This window comes from Diaporthe amygdali, assembly GCF_026229845.1.
Source record: "Diaporthe amygdali strain CAA958 chromosome Unknown NODE_28_length_639089_cov_64_968398, whole genome shotgun sequence".
Taxonomy (NCBI): Eukaryota; Fungi; Ascomycota; class Sordariomycetes; order Diaporthales; family Diaporthaceae; genus Diaporthe; species Diaporthe amygdali.
The window spans coordinates 152,578-170,200 of record NW_026517048.1 but is presented as its reverse complement, the minus strand read 5'-3'; the positions used below and the strand labels follow the sequence as shown (position 1 = coordinate 170,200).

Genomic DNA, 17,623 nt, shown 5'->3' with positions numbered 1-17,623 from the left:
CGGTTGGGGGTGGTACTTTCTGGTTAATCACTACGTGAAGACCCCTAGACAGCTTCGACGTGGATTTCAGAATCCCTTGTCAGTTGCGTCCGAGCAGAGCAAGTCTTCTATGACCACAGCAGCAGGCACATAGAACTCATGCAGCTGACCAAGTTGCCATGCCGTCTTGTCGCAGTGTGTATGGGGTCTCAAGTCATAGCTTTGACGGTTGAGGTTGTCAGTGGCATCAGACGCGAGGAGGCGTGAGCCGGAGCTCCCGACAGACATGACAAAGCAGGAACTTTCTGTCTCCTGAGCACCACAAAAAAACATAGAAATTACATGCCATGCAGGCCCGAGATCGCCTGCTCGGGGAGCCCATCTTCCTGAACTGACAAGCCGTTTCACCGTCAATATTGCCAGGCCGTCCAATCTGGGAACCGACGAATGCAATTCCCTCAAACTACCCTCCTTGAGCAGGGTCCAGCAGGGCGGCTGTGACCCGCACGTGGGGAGACACACCAAGCATAGCATGTCAGCTCGGTGGTGACACTCACATTTTATTACGTTCTTTGTGGACTGGATGTTATGCAGCACAGAGCGTATCACATGTATCACGAGGATCTCACCGGGCCATGGATCAGAAGAAATCACCATGGCAGATGCCACTGGATAAATGTGCTCGGCCACATACAGGCCTAGACCAACGTAGCTTGCGGCTCAAAACGATCATTTCACTAGCACAGAAACAGCGCAGGACCACCTGTAGCGTATCGCCCAGAGCTGCAGGACATGCATCGGCTGGTGCGGGTCGGATCCGCGGGCACGCGGGATGGGCGTGGCATAGTGGACGATGGCGCGGGTGGTCCCCCGATTAGCTGGCTCACTAGGCCAGAAGGAAAAGGCTTCATCTCGTTGTGGAAAGATATCCATGTTCCATTTTTAGTGCCGGGGCTGCGCGTGGGCGGGTGTCTTTGTGAGTACCGCTCTCCCGTAATCCTCAAGAATCTCGGTTACGAACTGAACTGCCACCGGCTTCGTATGACCTCAGCTCCAGCCACTCAATCTCATCTCGTGATGAGATCTGCCAGAGGCCTCAGCACCGTGAAGGGTTTGCCACTAGAGCCTTTCTAACAACCCGTCGGGGTGAGTAAGCTGGTACTTCAACTCTGCGTTACGTGGTCTGGATGACACCAAATCCCGCACCCTCGGCGCCCCGGATCTGCAAAGTCCTCCTTCGACGAGTTCATGAGGGGCGAATGTCGTCCGTTGGTGACAGGGGAACAGGGCAATGGGCAGGGCTTCCCCACGCCTTTTGCAGGCCTGCCCTGCTCGCCTGTCACATTTGCGTCTGCAGCTCATCAGGATGCAGCACACCGCCGTGTCAGGGGAGCGAGCCCAAATTCCCGGGCCTGCCAGGCCGCCAGGTAGAGTGCCGAATGGTCTGCTCAAATGTGAAAGTTCAGAAGGGACACAGTGGGCCTCCGATGACAGTCTCCCCAGCTTCTATGTAAGGGTCCTCGTGGGGCCGGGCCGGAAGAACTGACCCACCCCCGACTTTTGGGCTCGACCAGCATTGAAGGGGGTCTGTTTGTAGAGACCCAGTGGGACCATCAACTTTATCCTGACCTCACTCGACGGCTTGTCAAGCGTCCAGCAGCCTCCGAAATAGAACATGACGAGTTCCATTCGATAGGTCTCACCCAGATGCCCAGGGTCCATGAACACCAAGAAGCCGTCCTAAACATCGCGGGTCCAATCCCGCCAGGAACAAAACACTGCTAGAAACGCTTGGCGTGCGGGAGTCCAGAGAATTACTACAACGGCACTGGTTCAGGCACAGGGTTGGGAGGTGAGTCGTCTTGAATCAGGCCCATCCATGTCTCCATCTCATCCTGTCGACCCTCCTTGCCTGACTGCGGGCCTGAGTCGACCTGTTCTTAAGCCCGTGACTGCATCATTGGATTGCTGTTTGTGTAAACAAACGTGAAGTTTCCAACAGGCAGACCCCCGAAAACATTATGATGAATGATCTGCAATGTGCTACTCTCTGGAGCGCAGTCTCTAAGCTTGAGATTGAGTGCACCGTTGAACCTTGCGTGTGTCAGATCCTCTCCACAAACGTTTGATGCCCTCCAAGTGTCCTTCAGATCTGAGTATTTCCGCGCGCACAGCATCTCCTACTCGGCTAACCACCTCGCGCATGCCCCGGCGCACCCGCGGCGGCCACACCAGATTCGGGGCTGGGTACGCTGGAATCAGCACTGCGCAGTCTCGCGGAAGCCCCATGACGACCGGCTTATTCACCCGCGCCGAATCTTCACTTCTAATCACAAGGGCTCGCATGGCTTGGGCGGAGACGGCCGTCTGACTGCAAGCCGCACTCAGCCTCGTGCAGTGCACCCTGATCTCGGGGCACGGAATAAGACCTATCACCAGCCTCATCTGGGGCGGGGCTTGGCTTCGTAGAGCTCATAACCTTCTTTTCGCGGGAATTTACCGAACTCCAGCGTTTGGGCAGTCCGCAGAACCATGAAAGACTTCTCCAGCACTCTGACTTGCAGCACATCCTCGTTTGTAACCTCACCAGAGACGGTTCTATGAGCTAAAAAGCTCTTGGCCGCAATATGAGAACTTGACACCAACGAATATCTAGATGTCGTTTGTTCTTTCGCTCAGAGATACTATGCACCTAGGCTCTAGAACTACATCACGGGAGATCGAAGCCGGAAGAGTTTACATGTGTCCACCAGATACTCCGCGCACGAGTTGAGCAATGTGTTCGAGTTACTCCTTTTGGCTGGGCGTACCCACGGTGTCAGCTTCTAGAAGCAGCATTTTTATTCCGCCAACCTAAACGTTGCAGACCCCTCCTTGACCGAGCTGTCGGCTTGAGCGGGCAGCTCGTCAATACGAACGGAGAAGCGAGGAGCAGAAGTACTACATGTTATTTACTACATTCGGCGAGCTGAAGGCCGGAAACCGAAAACGAAAGGGCCATGTGTGATCCATTACCCCCCACACCCCCACACCCTCATCTCGCAAACAGATCCAAGCAGCGCCATGCGGTGCCGCCGTGAACTCACTGACATCAGCGCTACCCACACCACAGATTGCTGTGTATCGATCACTACTGCTCGAACTTAGCTGCCTGACAGCGACAAAGGGTCTGGTCGCATTGCCGTGATCTCCACTGCCAGACACAGACTGACAAGCCCGGCACTGCAGCCCTGCAAGGACCCATGTCGATGTTTCCTCGCCGCCTTGACCGGCATCCGACCTCACTTCTTCTTCTGCTTTGAACCTTGGTGTACGTGATTATTTCACTGCTATGGTCAGCAGAAACATCCCCTAGTCACTCTTGTTACGCCTCCCCTGAGACATATGCCCAGACTACTATCAGCCCGACCGATTCAGATACTCCTGTCCCATGGAGCAGCTGAAGGAGAACTGCTGCACGCACGACTGTCACCCTCACTCTTTATCCCTCGCTCAAGCCTCAGCAGCTCTTACATATGAAGGCGTTTGTAGCCTAACCGTCATCATGGTCCTCGCGTTGTGTTTTGATCCACTGTGTTTATTGTACCAAACACCCTTCACCCGCTGCTACCGAGAGTCTAGAGTATACTTGTCCGCTTCATCTCTCACATTGTCTCGTTGAGCCTTGCTGCTTCTCAGTTGCAGCTTGAACACAATCCGCGCGCCAAACACCACCACACTGACTTGAGGGCACACCACGAAATTCCATTCACCAGTCTCGCATCCTGCTGAACGATCACTGTCTGCATACCCCTGGATTGTGAATTGTTTGTCCCACCTTCTGAGCTGCGCAAGTGAGGGTGCAGCGCAACTCGCAGGCAGCCCAAAATACTTAAAGCCTGTGAACCGATTACCAGACTTCCCTCCCATTCCTTACCAGCCACCAACTGTTGTCGTCGACTTTCAGACAAGACACCTCGCAATCGACCACAGTTTTTCAAGCAATCAGTCACTTAGCGATCTTTGCTATACCGAGTCTCGTTTGCCAATCATGTTTGCAGCACGCAACGTCTCGCGCATGGCGCGCTTGGCTCCTCGCCAGACTCCGCTCCTCGCGCGAGCCACACCCGCTTCGCAGCGCGCCCTCACCATCAGTTACCCCGTCTTCAAGGCAAACCCCGTGAACGAGACCCAAGTCCCGGCCACTGTCTACTCTCCTGAGGGCAAGATGCCCGGTGGAATCCAATTCTCGATCCCCGTGCGACCTGAGGATCGAATCGGCCCCGCCGTGCCCGAGACAAACGAGATGGAGATCCTGTCCACCCTCTCCGACGAGTCCTACAAGAAGCTCCCTGCGACTGTCAAGTCCATGACAGTGAAGGGCAAGGTGATCATCATCACTGGGTAAGTTTCTCACCACCTCACAACTGCAGTCCATTCACTTCACTTTCGTCTCACCTTCACCCTCCCACACCTAACCAACATTCTTTATTTCTGTCTGTCTGAAAACGCCTTAGTCTAACTCCTCTCCAGTGGCGCCCGTGGTCTTGGAAACTACATGGCGCGAGCCTGCGCAGAGGCCGGCGCCAAGGCCATCGCCCTCTTCGACGCCAACCAGGAGCTCGGCGACGCATCGGCAGCAGAGCTGCACCAGAAGACGGGCCTCCCCGTGACCTTCTATAAGGTAGACGTGCGCGACGGGGGCGCCGTCAACGCAGCAGTGCAGTCCGTGAGCGACACGTACGGCGTGCCCGACGTGCTGATCAACTCGGCGGGCATCGCGGACAGCAACCTGCCGGCCGAGACCTACGACGCGGCCATGTTCCGGCGCCTGGTGGATATCAACCTCACAGGGTCGTTCCTGATGGCGCAGGCGGTGGGGCGCGCGGCCATCGCGGCGGGCAAGGGCGCCTCCATCGTGCTGGTCGCGTCCATGAGCGGCAGCATCGTCAACTACCCGCAGGAGCAGTCGTGCTACAACGCCAGCAAGGCGGGCGTCGTGCAGCTGGGCAAGTCGCTGGCCGCCGAGTGGGCCAAGTACAACATCCGTGTCAACTGCATCTCGCCTGGCTACATGGACACGGCGCTCAACAAGGTCCCCGCCCTCGATGCCCAGAAGAAGATCTGGATGGGCCTCACGCCGCAGGCCCGCCTTGGCAATGTGGACGAGCTCAATGGCCTATGCGTCTTCCTTGCTTCGGATGCGTCCAGCTTCATGACTGGCAGCAACTGCATCATCGACGGCGGATACTCCCTCTACTAGGTGCCACTTTCATTTTGTCATTGCGGCATCTGTATTTGACCTTTTCAATCACTTTGGTTTTACGGCGTTTCATTTCTTTCCTGTCGTTTTTAAAAGACCACACACATACACAAGAAAGATACCCCACACCAAAAAGATTAGAAAGAGATTCAGGAGCGAGAGCGAAGTCTTTTTTGTCTGTTTTCCCCCGCGGCTATACTATCTCAAGTGCTGAGCTAGGGACCGCGGCAGTTGGAGTTCGTGCTAGATGGATGGATCGACTGCATGGAAACGTCTGCTTTCCTTTCTCACATGGTTTCGGCATGATCGTGGCTGGCTTCTTGTTTTCGGTGGTTTGTCATCTATGGCGCCTTTTTATTCTTCATTTCTCTTTTTGCAGCAGTAGAGAGCATCGCAAGCGATTTTCTCTATTTTTCGTTTCAGGGCGTTGGCACATTAGTTTTCGATTCGCTTTTACAAGGCATGCTCACACAATTTGAGTTGGCCGGCTGCCTTTGACAGCATATGGAATGCACATACTTCATTGAAATCCACTGGGTCAGAATGCATTGTTGTGACCTTTTCGACTTGAGAACAAATTGTCTTGAGTGGCGATTCATGGCTTGTAAAGGGGGAATGTGAGTTGTCCAGTGGTTGGTCCAGTATTCTATATTTGGGGCAAGGAGCGTGTGCTATTCACTTCGTGCGTCTGTTGAAGGTTTGCCCGGCTATTCCCCAATTATCTCCTGTTGGTATGCTTCTGGCTTTATTTCTCGGTGCTCCTGTGTTCTGAGGTATGCAATGTGTGCCTGGCCACCAAGCCCCAAACCCACATCACGAGTCACGAATTCATCAAATATGATAGAGATCACCAATTGGCCAAGCATTTTGACTATCTTCTCACTAGTTCATACTTGATTGTAATCAGGAGTCTTCGGACTGAGTCTCCTTCTTGCTTCGTGGTTCCCTTAGGGTGGTCACCTCAAACCTTGCAAAGGAGCCGTTATTGTACCTGTGGCGTGGGTTTGAAAGTTGCGTAGACAGACACCTAAGGCCAACAGTCTGTTTGACGTGCCAAGTAAAATCAAAGGACATTGATAAATCCCCCGTGTCCTCGAAGTCTTACATTTAGACAGCAACTGGTTGGCTGGCCCCTTTCAGTTCAGAACTCACTACTTGTGTGTCTTGATACAGAGGCGAAAGTCGAGACCCACACACAACCACACACCCCGCAAATGTCATCATCAATGTGGACCCTCCCTATCGGTAGAGTCCACAGCTTGGGTTCCATCAATCTCTCCTTAACTTGACACCCTTGGTATGAGTTCCGATGACATCAACAAAGGGTAAACAACGGCATAGGAATACGACAATATGGCAACGCAGACCGTCTTTAAAGCACCGCAGAGTTTGCTCTTATCAGGCCTTCTTTTTATCTTCTCCTAATCGACGAGATGTTTTGTTCCAAGTAGTCCAAAGGGGCTCGTTGGAGACATTTAGTCTATAGGATCCCCCCTGGATAGGTATGCTGCGCTGACGACAAGCAACAGAGATCTGCTCAATGTCAGCAGCTTCGGCGCAATTTCATAAGGGGAACCGCCGAGCTTCACCAAATTAATGAGAGCATACGGCGTCGGATCTGATGCTGTGTGTGACAAATGCATGAGGCAGGAGGCCAGCCCAGGTAATGCAGGGCCAAACACATGTTGTGCACAGTATTGGCTGCCAGTCTGGGACGATTGAAGCTAGACCTGAGCGACTGAGATGCCCTTCATATCTACAGTGGTCACCAGACCTATCACAAGATCTGAGAATCGTCCGACGTCGTCAGCCTTGTACTACGGTGCAGTGCCGGCGAGCCGTGGGAGTTACGCATCAGACGCCGTAATGGGTATAGAGGTATAGAGGGAGGCTACTGAGCTCAGCCAAGGCCAAGCAACATTGATACTTTGCACCAATCCCATCGGGGACGGAGCGCGTGTAAAGTCCATGGGCGGCGCCTTTTATAATGTGGACAAGAGCCGCAAACGCTAGGTCAAGAGAGGGAATCCAGTGGAGGAAATGCATTGTAATCAGGGAAAGGCTTTCCTAATGACAAGTAGCGCGGCCAAGCTCGGCGAGGCAGGATATTAAAGGAGTAGTTGTCACCTAAACAAGCAAGGCGGAGGCTGACAGGCTCGGAAGTCGGGCGTGTCGAGTCAGTTTATGGTAATTTGTGGAAACGGCCGCCTTGCTTGGTGTGGAGGCAAAGCCTCCTTTAAAGTTGGAGGTAAATGAAACCCCCGCTGGGAACTATTCCAGTCGTCAGGGGCGCGCGCGCTCTTACACAAATACTATGACTCTCACTACCACCTTGTGGTAGTATACCACATCAACGGCCGCTGGAAAGGAGACACTTTCTTGTCTGTCAGTGGCCAACAAACATGCCAGGCCCACGCACGAGATTGTTTCCGGGTCTGCCACCTGATGATCGGCGCCCAGGGTTGTTTTAACCGTTTTAACCTTAATTCAGTGACGGCCAATCTTGTTTCTAAGTATAAAGGGACCCCATTGCGACCATCATACCGTCTAAGTCAACAGCAAAGCAACAAATCCAGCCTTACCACTCATTCTCAAGTCTCTAAGCCATACACTCACTCTACTTTACAATACTTCACACTCACTCACTCACCAACCAATCCAGCCCACCCCGAAAAAATGCACGCCGCAACCCTCCTCGCCCTCCTCCCCGCCGCCGCCCTGGCCTGGGACCCGAAGCTGTGCAACGGCGTCGGCGGGTGCCAGGGCCTGACGTGGTTCTCCGACTTTGGGTACGCGTGCCCCAGCGGCGCGAGCATCGGCCTGCAGCCGTTCGCGCAGGCGCTGGGCGACATCGCGCAGGGCGGCTACGAGTACGTGGCGTCGGACGAGTTCCCGGCGTCGTGCGAGCGCTCCGGCGACGTCCCCGGCGCGGCCGCCACGACCCACCTCGTCAAGCACGCCACTGGCAACAGCAGCATCACCATCTATGGGTACATCACCGACTCGTGCACCGTGACTGAGGTCGCGAGCCCTGGGGACTGCTATAATGCTAACCCCAACCCGTCTCCGTGAGTTTCTCTCCGGTACTTTGTCACCCTGTGATCCTGTGCTGACTATGTGCCAACCTCAGGTTCACCACTTGCCGTGTGACCGAGAACGACATCAAGACCTTCTGTACCCAGGACCCGTCCCTTCACCTGTAAAGCAACTCAGCTACAGTTGCGAAGGAGATGGATTGGGGCTGCAAATTATAAGGGAGCGTAGTGGGATTAACATTGTGAATGTATTTATTCTGCCCGGCCTCGCAGGCTTCAGACACGAGGCGGAGTGTATATATTATGTAGCGCATCGGAATTGTTGCTACTTGACTCATGAAACCTACGCCACTCCTTGGCACGCTGTGAAATCCTGATGTCGTGAATGATGGCCTTGATAGCATGCCAGGACCCAGATTGAGAGGTGTCGGAATGCCCGTGTTGACTGACACGTGGGAGTGTGCTACAACGCTAGCACAACCGGCGTCCACGACGGAGAACATTTCAAAGAGAAAACGCCATACAATTTAACCTTAACCCATCATATGCAAGGTATGTAAATATATACACATACAAAGCTTATCCACCACAAGAATATACCGGCCCTCGGGTATTGGGCGCTTTATCCCCCTATCAATTTACTTAGGACTGTCCATCCCCCACCCCCAATGGCGCGCGTTTTAACCGGTCCTGAACAGAGCGATAGTACTTGGGTAGACGTTCTCATTGGCCGCGAATCCTGCCACCGTTGTGCCCGAGTTGTCCAGCATGCTGACAGACCCGATTGTGTTGAGGTTGTAGACGTTGATGTTGCTGTTGGTGCCTTGGAGGCCGACGATGCGCGCCTGGCAGGTCTGGCCGGCTGAGAAGGTCGAGCACGCTGCGTATTTGTTGTGTCAGCCACAGCAATTCACAAGCACCGGAGATTAGGGACTACACGAAAGGAGAAGAAAGAAAGGGAAAAACTCACTCGTAGAGTACTCATCGAAGAAAGAATAATGATTCGCGCCGTACAGGAATACGGCAGACGACCCAACGATCCGCAGGCCCCACGCCATGGCGCAGTTGCCGCTGACGCCAGTGCAGTCGAAGGTCGGATCGCCGAGGGCCGAGTTGGGAGCGAACGGTGACAGCGAGTTGGGGGTCGGCTGGAAGTAGGGCGTCTCGGTCTGCAGCTGCGACGCGTAGACGTTTGTGGTGCCCGAGAGCTGGTAGTTGTACAGCGTGTGGTGCTCCACTGCCGTGCCGACGAGCCACACGGGCCCGGCTGTCGATTCGATCAGCAACCCGCGTCCTGCGTAGATGTTGGTCTGCGTGTTGGACGCGTCGTCGATGTCGTGGTCGGCGGTCCTGTTGAGAGAGTTGGTTGTTAGCTGTGTCCTACTTCTCTGTCTCTCTACCCAGGGAAACAGGTGAGCGACGGTAAAAGGGGACTCACCAAAGCCACACATTCTCCATGTACAACCCACTGCTCGTCTTGGTGACGTGCATGCTCATATAAGCGCCAATACACGCATTGTTGATACTGGAAGACCCAGGAGTCTTATTGCACTGCGCAACCTGCAAATCCGAACCCGTGTACCCACCAATACGCGTGTGCACATCCCAAAGACCACTCGGGCTACCCGCGGGACTGGCGAGGTTATACTCGATCAAGATCGCGCCGGGCACCGCGCCTTTGCCGCTGACGATGAAGTCGCTGAGCGCGACGGACCCGGCCTGGCCGCTCGTGCCGATCTGCACGGCTACCTGCGGTGCGTTGATGTTGGAGAAATAGCTGCCCGAGGCCATGATAACGGGCCAAGACTCGCCCACGATCTTCGAGCCGGGCGGGATGCTGAGCGTGCTGGTGATCAGGTACAAGCCATAGTCGATGTACACTACCTTGCCCGCAGCCGCAGCCGTGTTGATGGCGCTCTGCAGTGCGGCAGTGTCGTCGGTCGCGCCGTTGCCTACGGCGCCCGAGCTACGAACGCTGACGAAGGAGCTCGCGCTGAGTGACTCGTACTGTGGCTTCGCCTGAGTGTAGTACTTATTTCCAGATCCCAGGAGCGTTGCGGGCCGTGAGTTCGGGGCGATGATGCCTTGGAAGTCGGTCGGGCCCGAGGTCAAAGTGTAGCTGTGGCCCTGGCCCCAAGCAGCGACTGTGGTCGTCCCGGTTGTGCCGGCCAGGACAGTGGATCCGCTCGAACTCACCACGACCGGGACATTGGAGAGGTTGATATTCTCCAAAATAAGACTGCCCGCGGTGTCAGGAGTCGCTGAAGCCGTGTATGCGGTGAGAATACCGACAGGGACGTTCGTAAAGGTGCTGTCGATCACGATGATGGAGCCGACCTGCTGGCCAGACGATCCACCAGCTGACATGTCGATACCGGTTCCACAATTGTTGACGGTTATACCCTGAAAGGTCCAGTCCCAATCCCAGAGCATAATGATTGCAGTGCCACAGTTGTTGAAGACCAGGTTTCGCATAGTGTACTGTTGGTTACCCATGGAAGCACCTGTCGCACCGCCATTGAAGGTGAGGTCGGACAAGAACCCACCACTTCCGGACTCTACACATAACAGGAGGGTCAGCAACGCCGCACTGGAGAACAAGCCAGGAAAGAGCCCTAAGCATAAAAGTGTCAAATTTGAACATACCGATGAACAGACCAACATGCACAACGCCGGAGGCCGTGGGCATGTTGAAAACTACATTTTGCAGACTTGTAGCCTGAGAAGTTGGCCAGTGGATACCAGTGCAGGCTGTCCCCGGGGCAACATTCGTCGTGTCGATGACAAGGTTACGAATCTGGCGGTAAAAGTTGTTTACGGAGACCCAATTTAGATCCGACGACCAGTAGGGGTTGCCATCAATCAAACCAAACCCTGCGAAGTTGGCAGTGGCTTTGAGTGTCGGAGGACTGGTGGCATCACCGATGAGCATGGTAAAGTAATAAGGGATGATGGAAGAAGAGATGAGATATGTTCCGGCTGGGAAGTAAACCACCGCCGGTGTGATAGTAGAAGAAGCCTGACGAGTATTAGCTAACACTATCATAACGGGTTGGCGCGGTGGGCTGATCTCGAGGCACGAGTGTTCACATACACATCCTTTCCCACAACGGTTCCCGCCAGCCGTGATAGCGGCATTGATGGCAGCTGTGTCGTCCGTAACACCGTCACCTGAGTTTTCCCGTCAGCATCTTCGACCAAGCACGATCTTTCGGGCCTCGACCTACCGCGGGCGCCATAGTCCTTCACGTTCCTGAACACAGAATATCCACTTCCAGCATATGGAGCGAGACCCTGGTGGGGGATTGATTCCATCCAATAGGCCGCTTGCACGGCCAGGACGAAGCTGGCGAGGGCCAGAAACAAAGTGGTGAAGGAACGCATGGTCAGCTTTGACCTGGGATGATTGGAAAAGTGAGAAACTCGGATGTCTAACCGCGCAAGCACGGGATTCTTGAAGAGAGGTCTGGGACGAACACCATCTTAATATGGCACAGGCAAGCAGTATATAGCTTTATTTGTGGAGCAGCGCTTGAGGGAATGACATGTCTGTCAGAGACATGTACCTGCCACTCCCACAAGCGTGGCCTCTTTTTAGCCTGTACAACTGGATACTTGAAGGCAGGGGGAAGGCTGGCATGTCCAGAACATCGTGGCATCCCTTAGCAGCCCACCCTCCCGGAGCGTGCGTGCGGGCCAGGGGGACAGACGAATGAAATTTGGCCGAAGGACCGAAGCGCAGATGTCATGCCCTGTCAACTCGGCCTGGAACGCCTCTTGCCTTGTGGAGAAGAAGGCCCATAAGAAATGAGGTTGCTTCGCCCAGCCGGCTAGTCGTGCCACTTGATACGTTGAAGACGTCCACGGGCTCTAAATCACCCCTTCACGGGACCCGGGAGGTGGATGGACGGATCATGGGCACATGATTTAATGGAGTTGCCTCGCACTGTCAGCATCTGTGGTGATAATCCTAGTACCAGGCCCTGACTCGCCGCTCCAGCTCGCAGATGGACGCAGGTGAGAGTCGCCGTGTCGTCAGAGGGTTTGCAGAATCACCATGTGCCTTCTTGTGGCGGCCTGGTAGTACCCGACGACACGGGAGTGATGCCGAGTGGGCTGGAGAAAAGCAGCCTAGGTGATTCGTTGTCTCAGAGGCTAAGGAATGCAGACGCAAGCCCCATCCTGGGGAATGTGGTGACGAGAATGGCCTTAGATGACTCTAGCACAAGTGCCCGTCCGGCCAACAAGGCAAGTGGACCGAAAAGATCTTGGCCGGCCGACCGCTTGGTGGGACCCTGGCGCCAATTAGGCGATCAACTGGGCCGCCTTGCCACAACTCCCGGTGATGATGGCTTCATCCCGGCGCCGGGATTGGTGAAAAAGGAAATTGAGCACCTGGTTCAGATTCTCTCAGGGTTACATTGGAGAAAAGGCTTGACCCTGATGCGGAGGTCGACGTCAAGTCCCAGCGCTGATGGGCCCGGGACGATGTCGGCCTTATTTCAGAAAAGGGATTCAACGACACGGTCGACGCTTCCGCCGTAAGAAGAAGGTGGATATCGGATTTCCTTCCGCATTACAACTTCGGACGTCAACGCCGACACTGCCAGAATCGAAGACTGCTATGAGATCGGGTAGCAGCCAGGCGAAAGACAAACTCACCTGCCGGCCGCCAACGTATGTTCAAGCGGCGAGGCGTGTCAGGCGGCTCGCTTCGCAGGGAGAGTTCGTCTGATCATAAGACAATAGAAGTGTTCCAGGTAAACAGAAGTAAGTCTACGAGTGTAGGACATGACAGCTTTGACGTTGGCCAATCTCTGCGGTCGAGATCTGCGCAGGGAATCTGATCAGTGGACGGCTCCGCATGGCCAAATTGCGGGGTGGGCTCGCTAGGCGCTGCCGGCCACATGCTTCGCGACACACACACCTCCTATCCTCGATGTAACCTTCGATTTGACGAGAAGGGAAAGCCCAGGGAAGAGTGAGAAGGTTGATTACCGGTTTCCATCATGTTGTGAGACATGCAGTACTGTGTAAGCCCTCAGGAAGGCTGACAAAGCCTCTAGAAGACGCAGTTTGTAGCCGCTCCCGCGTGACCAGCGTCATTGATCGGCGAGACGCGCCTGTCAGTTCAACATCATGTGCCTGTTCTAGTAAAAGCCGCTCGAGAGCCTTGTGACGGGTTGCTCTCGAACAAGTGGCTGGTATGGTTTGAAGCCACAGACGTTGCAACCTCGGCGGCTCATGAAGCCGCTTGCCCGAGGCTGCAGCGTGCTCCATCTGATAGTGGGCAAGTTTGGCCAGCAAACCTTCAGTACAATTCCGCTGAAGAGCGGGCAGGAGTCCTGAGCTCAGGCGCGGTTTCGGGCGCGGTTTCGGGCGCGATTGTGAGGGCGCGGGGCAGCGACGCATTCAGAGTCAAGCAATCGCCAAGCAATCGCAGCAAATCTGGTGGGACAAGGTTGACGACGGCCTTGAAGCCGGATACTGCGTATGAGCAGTAGACAGGAGGCAACAGAGCCCCGGCCTGCCGCGAGTGGTATGGATGTCTTGTCTGGGTCTTGCATTGCTGGAGAGACGCGTCGTACGGCTTAGACATCAAACTGCTTGTTGGCTCGCAATATTGGATCGAGGCTAGACCTAGATGACGGATGTTGAGACCAAGGCGTGAAACAAAAGCAAACGAAGTTGTCAGGTTTGCCTGTTGGATGCCGCCGTATGCTGACCGCGTTGTGGTTGTCGCCATATCCCGAGGTTGTTGGACATCCATGTTCGCCGGTTCCCGGGACAGTTGCATCGGAAACATGTAGCCACGGGCGCGACCATGCAGGACATAGACGTGCGGCAAAGTGTCTGGCCTGCCATTCGTGCACAATTTTCATTCGGCCGAGATGCATCGATAGTGGAGCGAGTGAGTGGCACCGCGGTGGGGGGCAAGGACGAGAGTAAGCTGACGCAAGAAACGGCGGTAGTTGTTGCTCCGGTTGCAAAGGGTGTGCCAAGCTGGCGGTTTGCTGGTAAGTCTGCTGGGTTGGGTAAGATGGACGCACAACGTGGAAAGAAGAGTTGGCAATCCCCTCATTACAGTACAGGCACATCTCGTCGTTGAGAGGGGGGGAGCTTGAGCTTTGAGCTTGAGGTGGACTGGTGGAGGCCATTGTGGATCCCTTCTACCTTCTCCACATGCTCATGACTGCAATTTGCGGCAAGACGGAGGACGGAGGACGGAGCGGGAAAGGCTGGTTGAAGGAAGGTGCAGGCCCTCATCTCCGTCTCCATCTCCATCTCATCTCCATCTCCACACCCTTGGGGGGGAGCTCCTTCCCCAGATTCCCCGGATTTTGTTAGAACTGGACAGCTCCGTCCTGCCAGCTTCTCCAACTCCGTTTCCCATTTGAGCAAAACCCTGGACTACAGTCTCCACAGCCGGCCCGAACAGCAATGGTAAGGATGAAAAATGAGAAATAGATAATCAATGGCAAACAATTGACTGTGCCTGCGTTATGGTACGATGATTCAGTCAGTGAGTCTGCCAGCCTGCCAGTCTCCCCACTTGAATGGACCGTCAGACCGTCAGACCGTCAGGGCAGGAGACTAGCAGCATCGATCGCAAACGACGACCTCGTCATAATGACCTGCTGACATAAAACCCAGAACTTATGAGCTTTATGATTGGCTGAAACACTATCAAGCTAGTCCAGGTTCGGCATCAAGCGAGAGCCCCGGTCCAAAGCATTGCCGAGGCGCCCCTCCTTTTGCCGTTTTTTGGCTTGCTGCCCCTGGACTGGGGATGCTGCCCGAGGCAGCTTGTTCCCTGCCCTGGCCGTCTCCAATGCGGAGAGAGGCTGGAGAAGTTGTGAGGTGGTGCTGCTCTCGTCGTTAACTCCAGACAATACTTGTCGGTTTGGTTTGCAAAAAAAACGCAAAGAAATGGGGATGGGCAACGTTATAGTTTGGGATTTGTGTAGGCCATATCCAGCCATATCTCAAATCAAGTGAGCCAAAGATTGCAGTACCTAACAGCAGGTTCCAGGTATCTGCCGAGTGGTTTTCTCTGGAGCGCTCTAGCAGCGAGCACCATCTCCGACAGCCCTTGGGCCCGTCACAAACCTTCTGTGCTTGTGACCTGGTATCGGTGTCCTGCTGCAACCGGAGTGTTAAGGTCCATGCCTGAGGAATATCAAATTGTCTACCACCTATTACCTACTGTGCAGTAGCAACAAGTTAAGGTCAAGCCAGGCCATGCAGGACACTACGTTACGTTACGTTTTACCTGCACCCAAAATTAATCCCGTCTGCTGTTTCTGGGACGGACTCCCGTCTTCGTTCGCCTCCACAAATCAAACCCCAACTCGAACCAAGATTCTCCTCCCTCCATTCTCCTCCCCCATACTCCCCTACTCCCCCTACTCCTCTCCTCTCGTCGCCTTCCCCTCTCCTCACCTAAGTGAGATTACCACCCAGCCAGCAGCTTACTGTATGCACTACCCGCCCACCGCCCGCTGCCCGCTGCCCGCCCAAAGTGCCCACTCACACCCGTTTGATCGCCCCCGCCTCCGCATTTCCTCCCACACCTGGCCATCAACGGGGCTGCACAATTGCGGAGCAGGTAGACGGTAGACTACAGCACAGCACAGAACAGGACAGCATCAGAGCAGACGCGCTCGTCTCCACATCTGCACTGCACCAGCAGCAACGACCAGCAGGCAAGAAACGCGGCGACACCTGGACGAATTGGCCTATTCGTTTGAATGGGAGACGCAGCGGACGACTCGCCGACCGACTGAATGACTGATTGATTGACTGACTGCGGACTGCCCACGTCGATCCTACTTTCTCATACCTGGGTTGACTGACTTTCTCTCACGCCTTTGTTCTCATTCTTCCACCGCGGTCGTTGTTTTTTTTTCTCCCACGCGACTCGCCTCCATTTCCCTTTCCCATTCCTCATCTCCAAACCCCGCGTTTTCAGTCGCTCAAGCCATCCACTTTCTCTACTCCTCCTCCTGCCCCATCAACGCCATTGAGGAAGGTCTCTCTCCAATTGAGCTGCCACAGAACGACATTTTGCAGTGCCGCACACTGCACTCCCTCCGGCACAGGCATCAATCTGTGGAGTCGATTTGGGATCAGCTTGGAGAAATATATCACAAGGAATAGATCTACATACAACAGGTACGTACGCCTTCGCCATGGCACGCCTTGCTGTGCTCTGCCTTGCCTCGCCTTGCCTTGTCTTGCCCTGCCTTGTCCATGCCTTTTCACGCAATGCCATGCCATGCTATGCTATGCCATGGCCGCCATGCCCCCCAGCCTGGTCGTGCCCATCCTCCCAGTCTTCGATTGACATTCCTGCAGTCTACTATCCAGCCTTTCCGACGATCGGCACACAAACAAGACTTCACTTGGGTTTCAGAACTTCTCCAACCAAGTCTCCTGTCCTGCCTTGTCCTGCCTCGCGCGCAAAGTAGGTGCCCAACCTGCCCTGCCAGCTTGCCAATCTGCCAATCTCAGCCTGTCTCTTGCGCGACCTCCTCTGCGTGTGATTCCCGATTTGCTTTGCTATGCCTTGCTTTGCCTGGCTTCTCCAATTCCGTCCCGTCTTTTGCCTCTGAATTCAGGGCGATATCATCACCTTCCGTCCGGTCATCGTCGCCAGTCAACGCATCTCGCCCGCCCGCTCGCCCACGACGGACGTCTGGCAGCATGTCGACTACCGAAACACTCCTTGTGCATCGTCGTCAGGCTTCCCCGCTCCTCTGTTGCCCTCTCCCTCCTACCTACTAGCAAACCCCCTCCCCTCCCCCCTGGTGCCGCTACCTACCTATCCTTACAAGCTCCCCCACGTTTCGGAGAATTTCCACATCGGCCCAATCTTCCACCATGACCCCGGGCACCACTCACGCTCTTCGTACCTACATTCATCCATACATACACACACGCGCACGCGCACGCACATGCACACACTCTCTCACACTCGCAGTAGACTATGTTTGACCTACTTACAAACTAATCGCTAATATGCACACAGACTATCATAGCAGCTCTATACCCTGCCAACATTCACCCCCCCTCCCCCTCACCATAAGCTCCGGACTTCAACGACATCTCTTTTCATCTCAAGTCGTCCCATCGGCATAGCGACCCAAATTGCTCGACCGCGTCTGCTCCTCCGCCTTGGCATCCGCACGCCTGTCATCGACCTTCCGAGCCAATTGGACCTTGGCCCTTGGATCTCGCGCCCAATCCAACCATATCTGTGCACCACAGGGCTCCCAACCCTCAGCCGCCCCCCACAGCTCACACGAGCTCCCGTCCCACCCTCTGGGTCTTTTGTCGGGCCTCCTTCGACACTGTCTCACTGGCC

General features: G+C 54.9%; 5 protein-coding genes across 5 annotated transcripts; 2 read left to right on the top strand and 3 right to left on the bottom strand.

Moving 5' to 3' along the window:
• Positions 1 to 66: 66 nt before the first annotated feature.
• Positions 67 to 2,325, bottom strand: J7T55_014766 (uncharacterized protein; the record flags this gene model as incomplete). The annotated part of the gene is made up of 7 exons (XM_053131740.1): positions 67 to 199; positions 322 to 370; positions 537 to 691; positions 740 to 865; positions 1,186 to 1,315; positions 1,527 to 1,719; positions 2,164 to 2,325. 7 exons carry the CDS (start codon positions 2,323 to 2,325, stop codon positions 67 to 69), a joined length of 948 nt encoding a protein of 315 aa, XP_052990127.1.
• Positions 2,326 to 4,009: 1,684 nt separating this feature from the next.
• On the top strand, positions 4,010 to 5,221 carry J7T55_014765 (uncharacterized protein; the record flags this gene model as incomplete). The annotated part of the gene is made up of 2 exons (XM_053131739.1): positions 4,010 to 4,362; positions 4,492 to 5,221. 2 exons carry the CDS (start codon positions 4,010 to 4,012, stop codon positions 5,219 to 5,221), a joined length of 1,083 nt encoding a protein of 360 aa, XP_052990126.1.
• A 2,676-nt stretch (positions 5,222 to 7,897) lies between these two features.
• On the top strand, positions 7,898 to 8,424 carry J7T55_014764 (uncharacterized protein; the record flags this gene model as incomplete). Its single annotated transcript, XM_053131738.1, has 2 exons — positions 7,898 to 8,289; positions 8,352 to 8,424. 2 exons carry the CDS (start codon positions 7,898 to 7,900, stop codon positions 8,422 to 8,424), a joined length of 465 nt encoding a protein of 154 aa, XP_052990125.1.
• A 512-nt stretch (positions 8,425 to 8,936) lies between these two features.
• Positions 8,937 to 11,640, bottom strand: J7T55_014763 (glucanbeta-glucosidase; the record flags this gene model as incomplete). The annotated part of the gene is made up of 6 exons (XM_053131737.1): positions 8,937 to 9,136; positions 9,227 to 9,606; positions 9,695 to 10,814; positions 10,903 to 11,275; positions 11,351 to 11,427; positions 11,484 to 11,640. 6 exons carry the CDS (start codon positions 11,638 to 11,640, stop codon positions 8,937 to 8,939), a joined length of 2,307 nt encoding a protein of 768 aa, XP_052990124.1.
• A 1,927-nt stretch (positions 11,641 to 13,567) lies between these two features.
• J7T55_014762 (uncharacterized protein) lies at positions 13,568 to 14,026 on the bottom strand (the record flags this gene model as incomplete). Its single annotated transcript, XM_053131736.1, has 1 exon — positions 13,568 to 14,026. One exon carries the CDS (start codon positions 14,024 to 14,026, stop codon positions 13,568 to 13,570), a length of 459 nt encoding a protein of 152 aa, XP_052990123.1.
• Between the last annotated feature and the right edge of the window lie 3,597 nt (positions 14,027 to 17,623).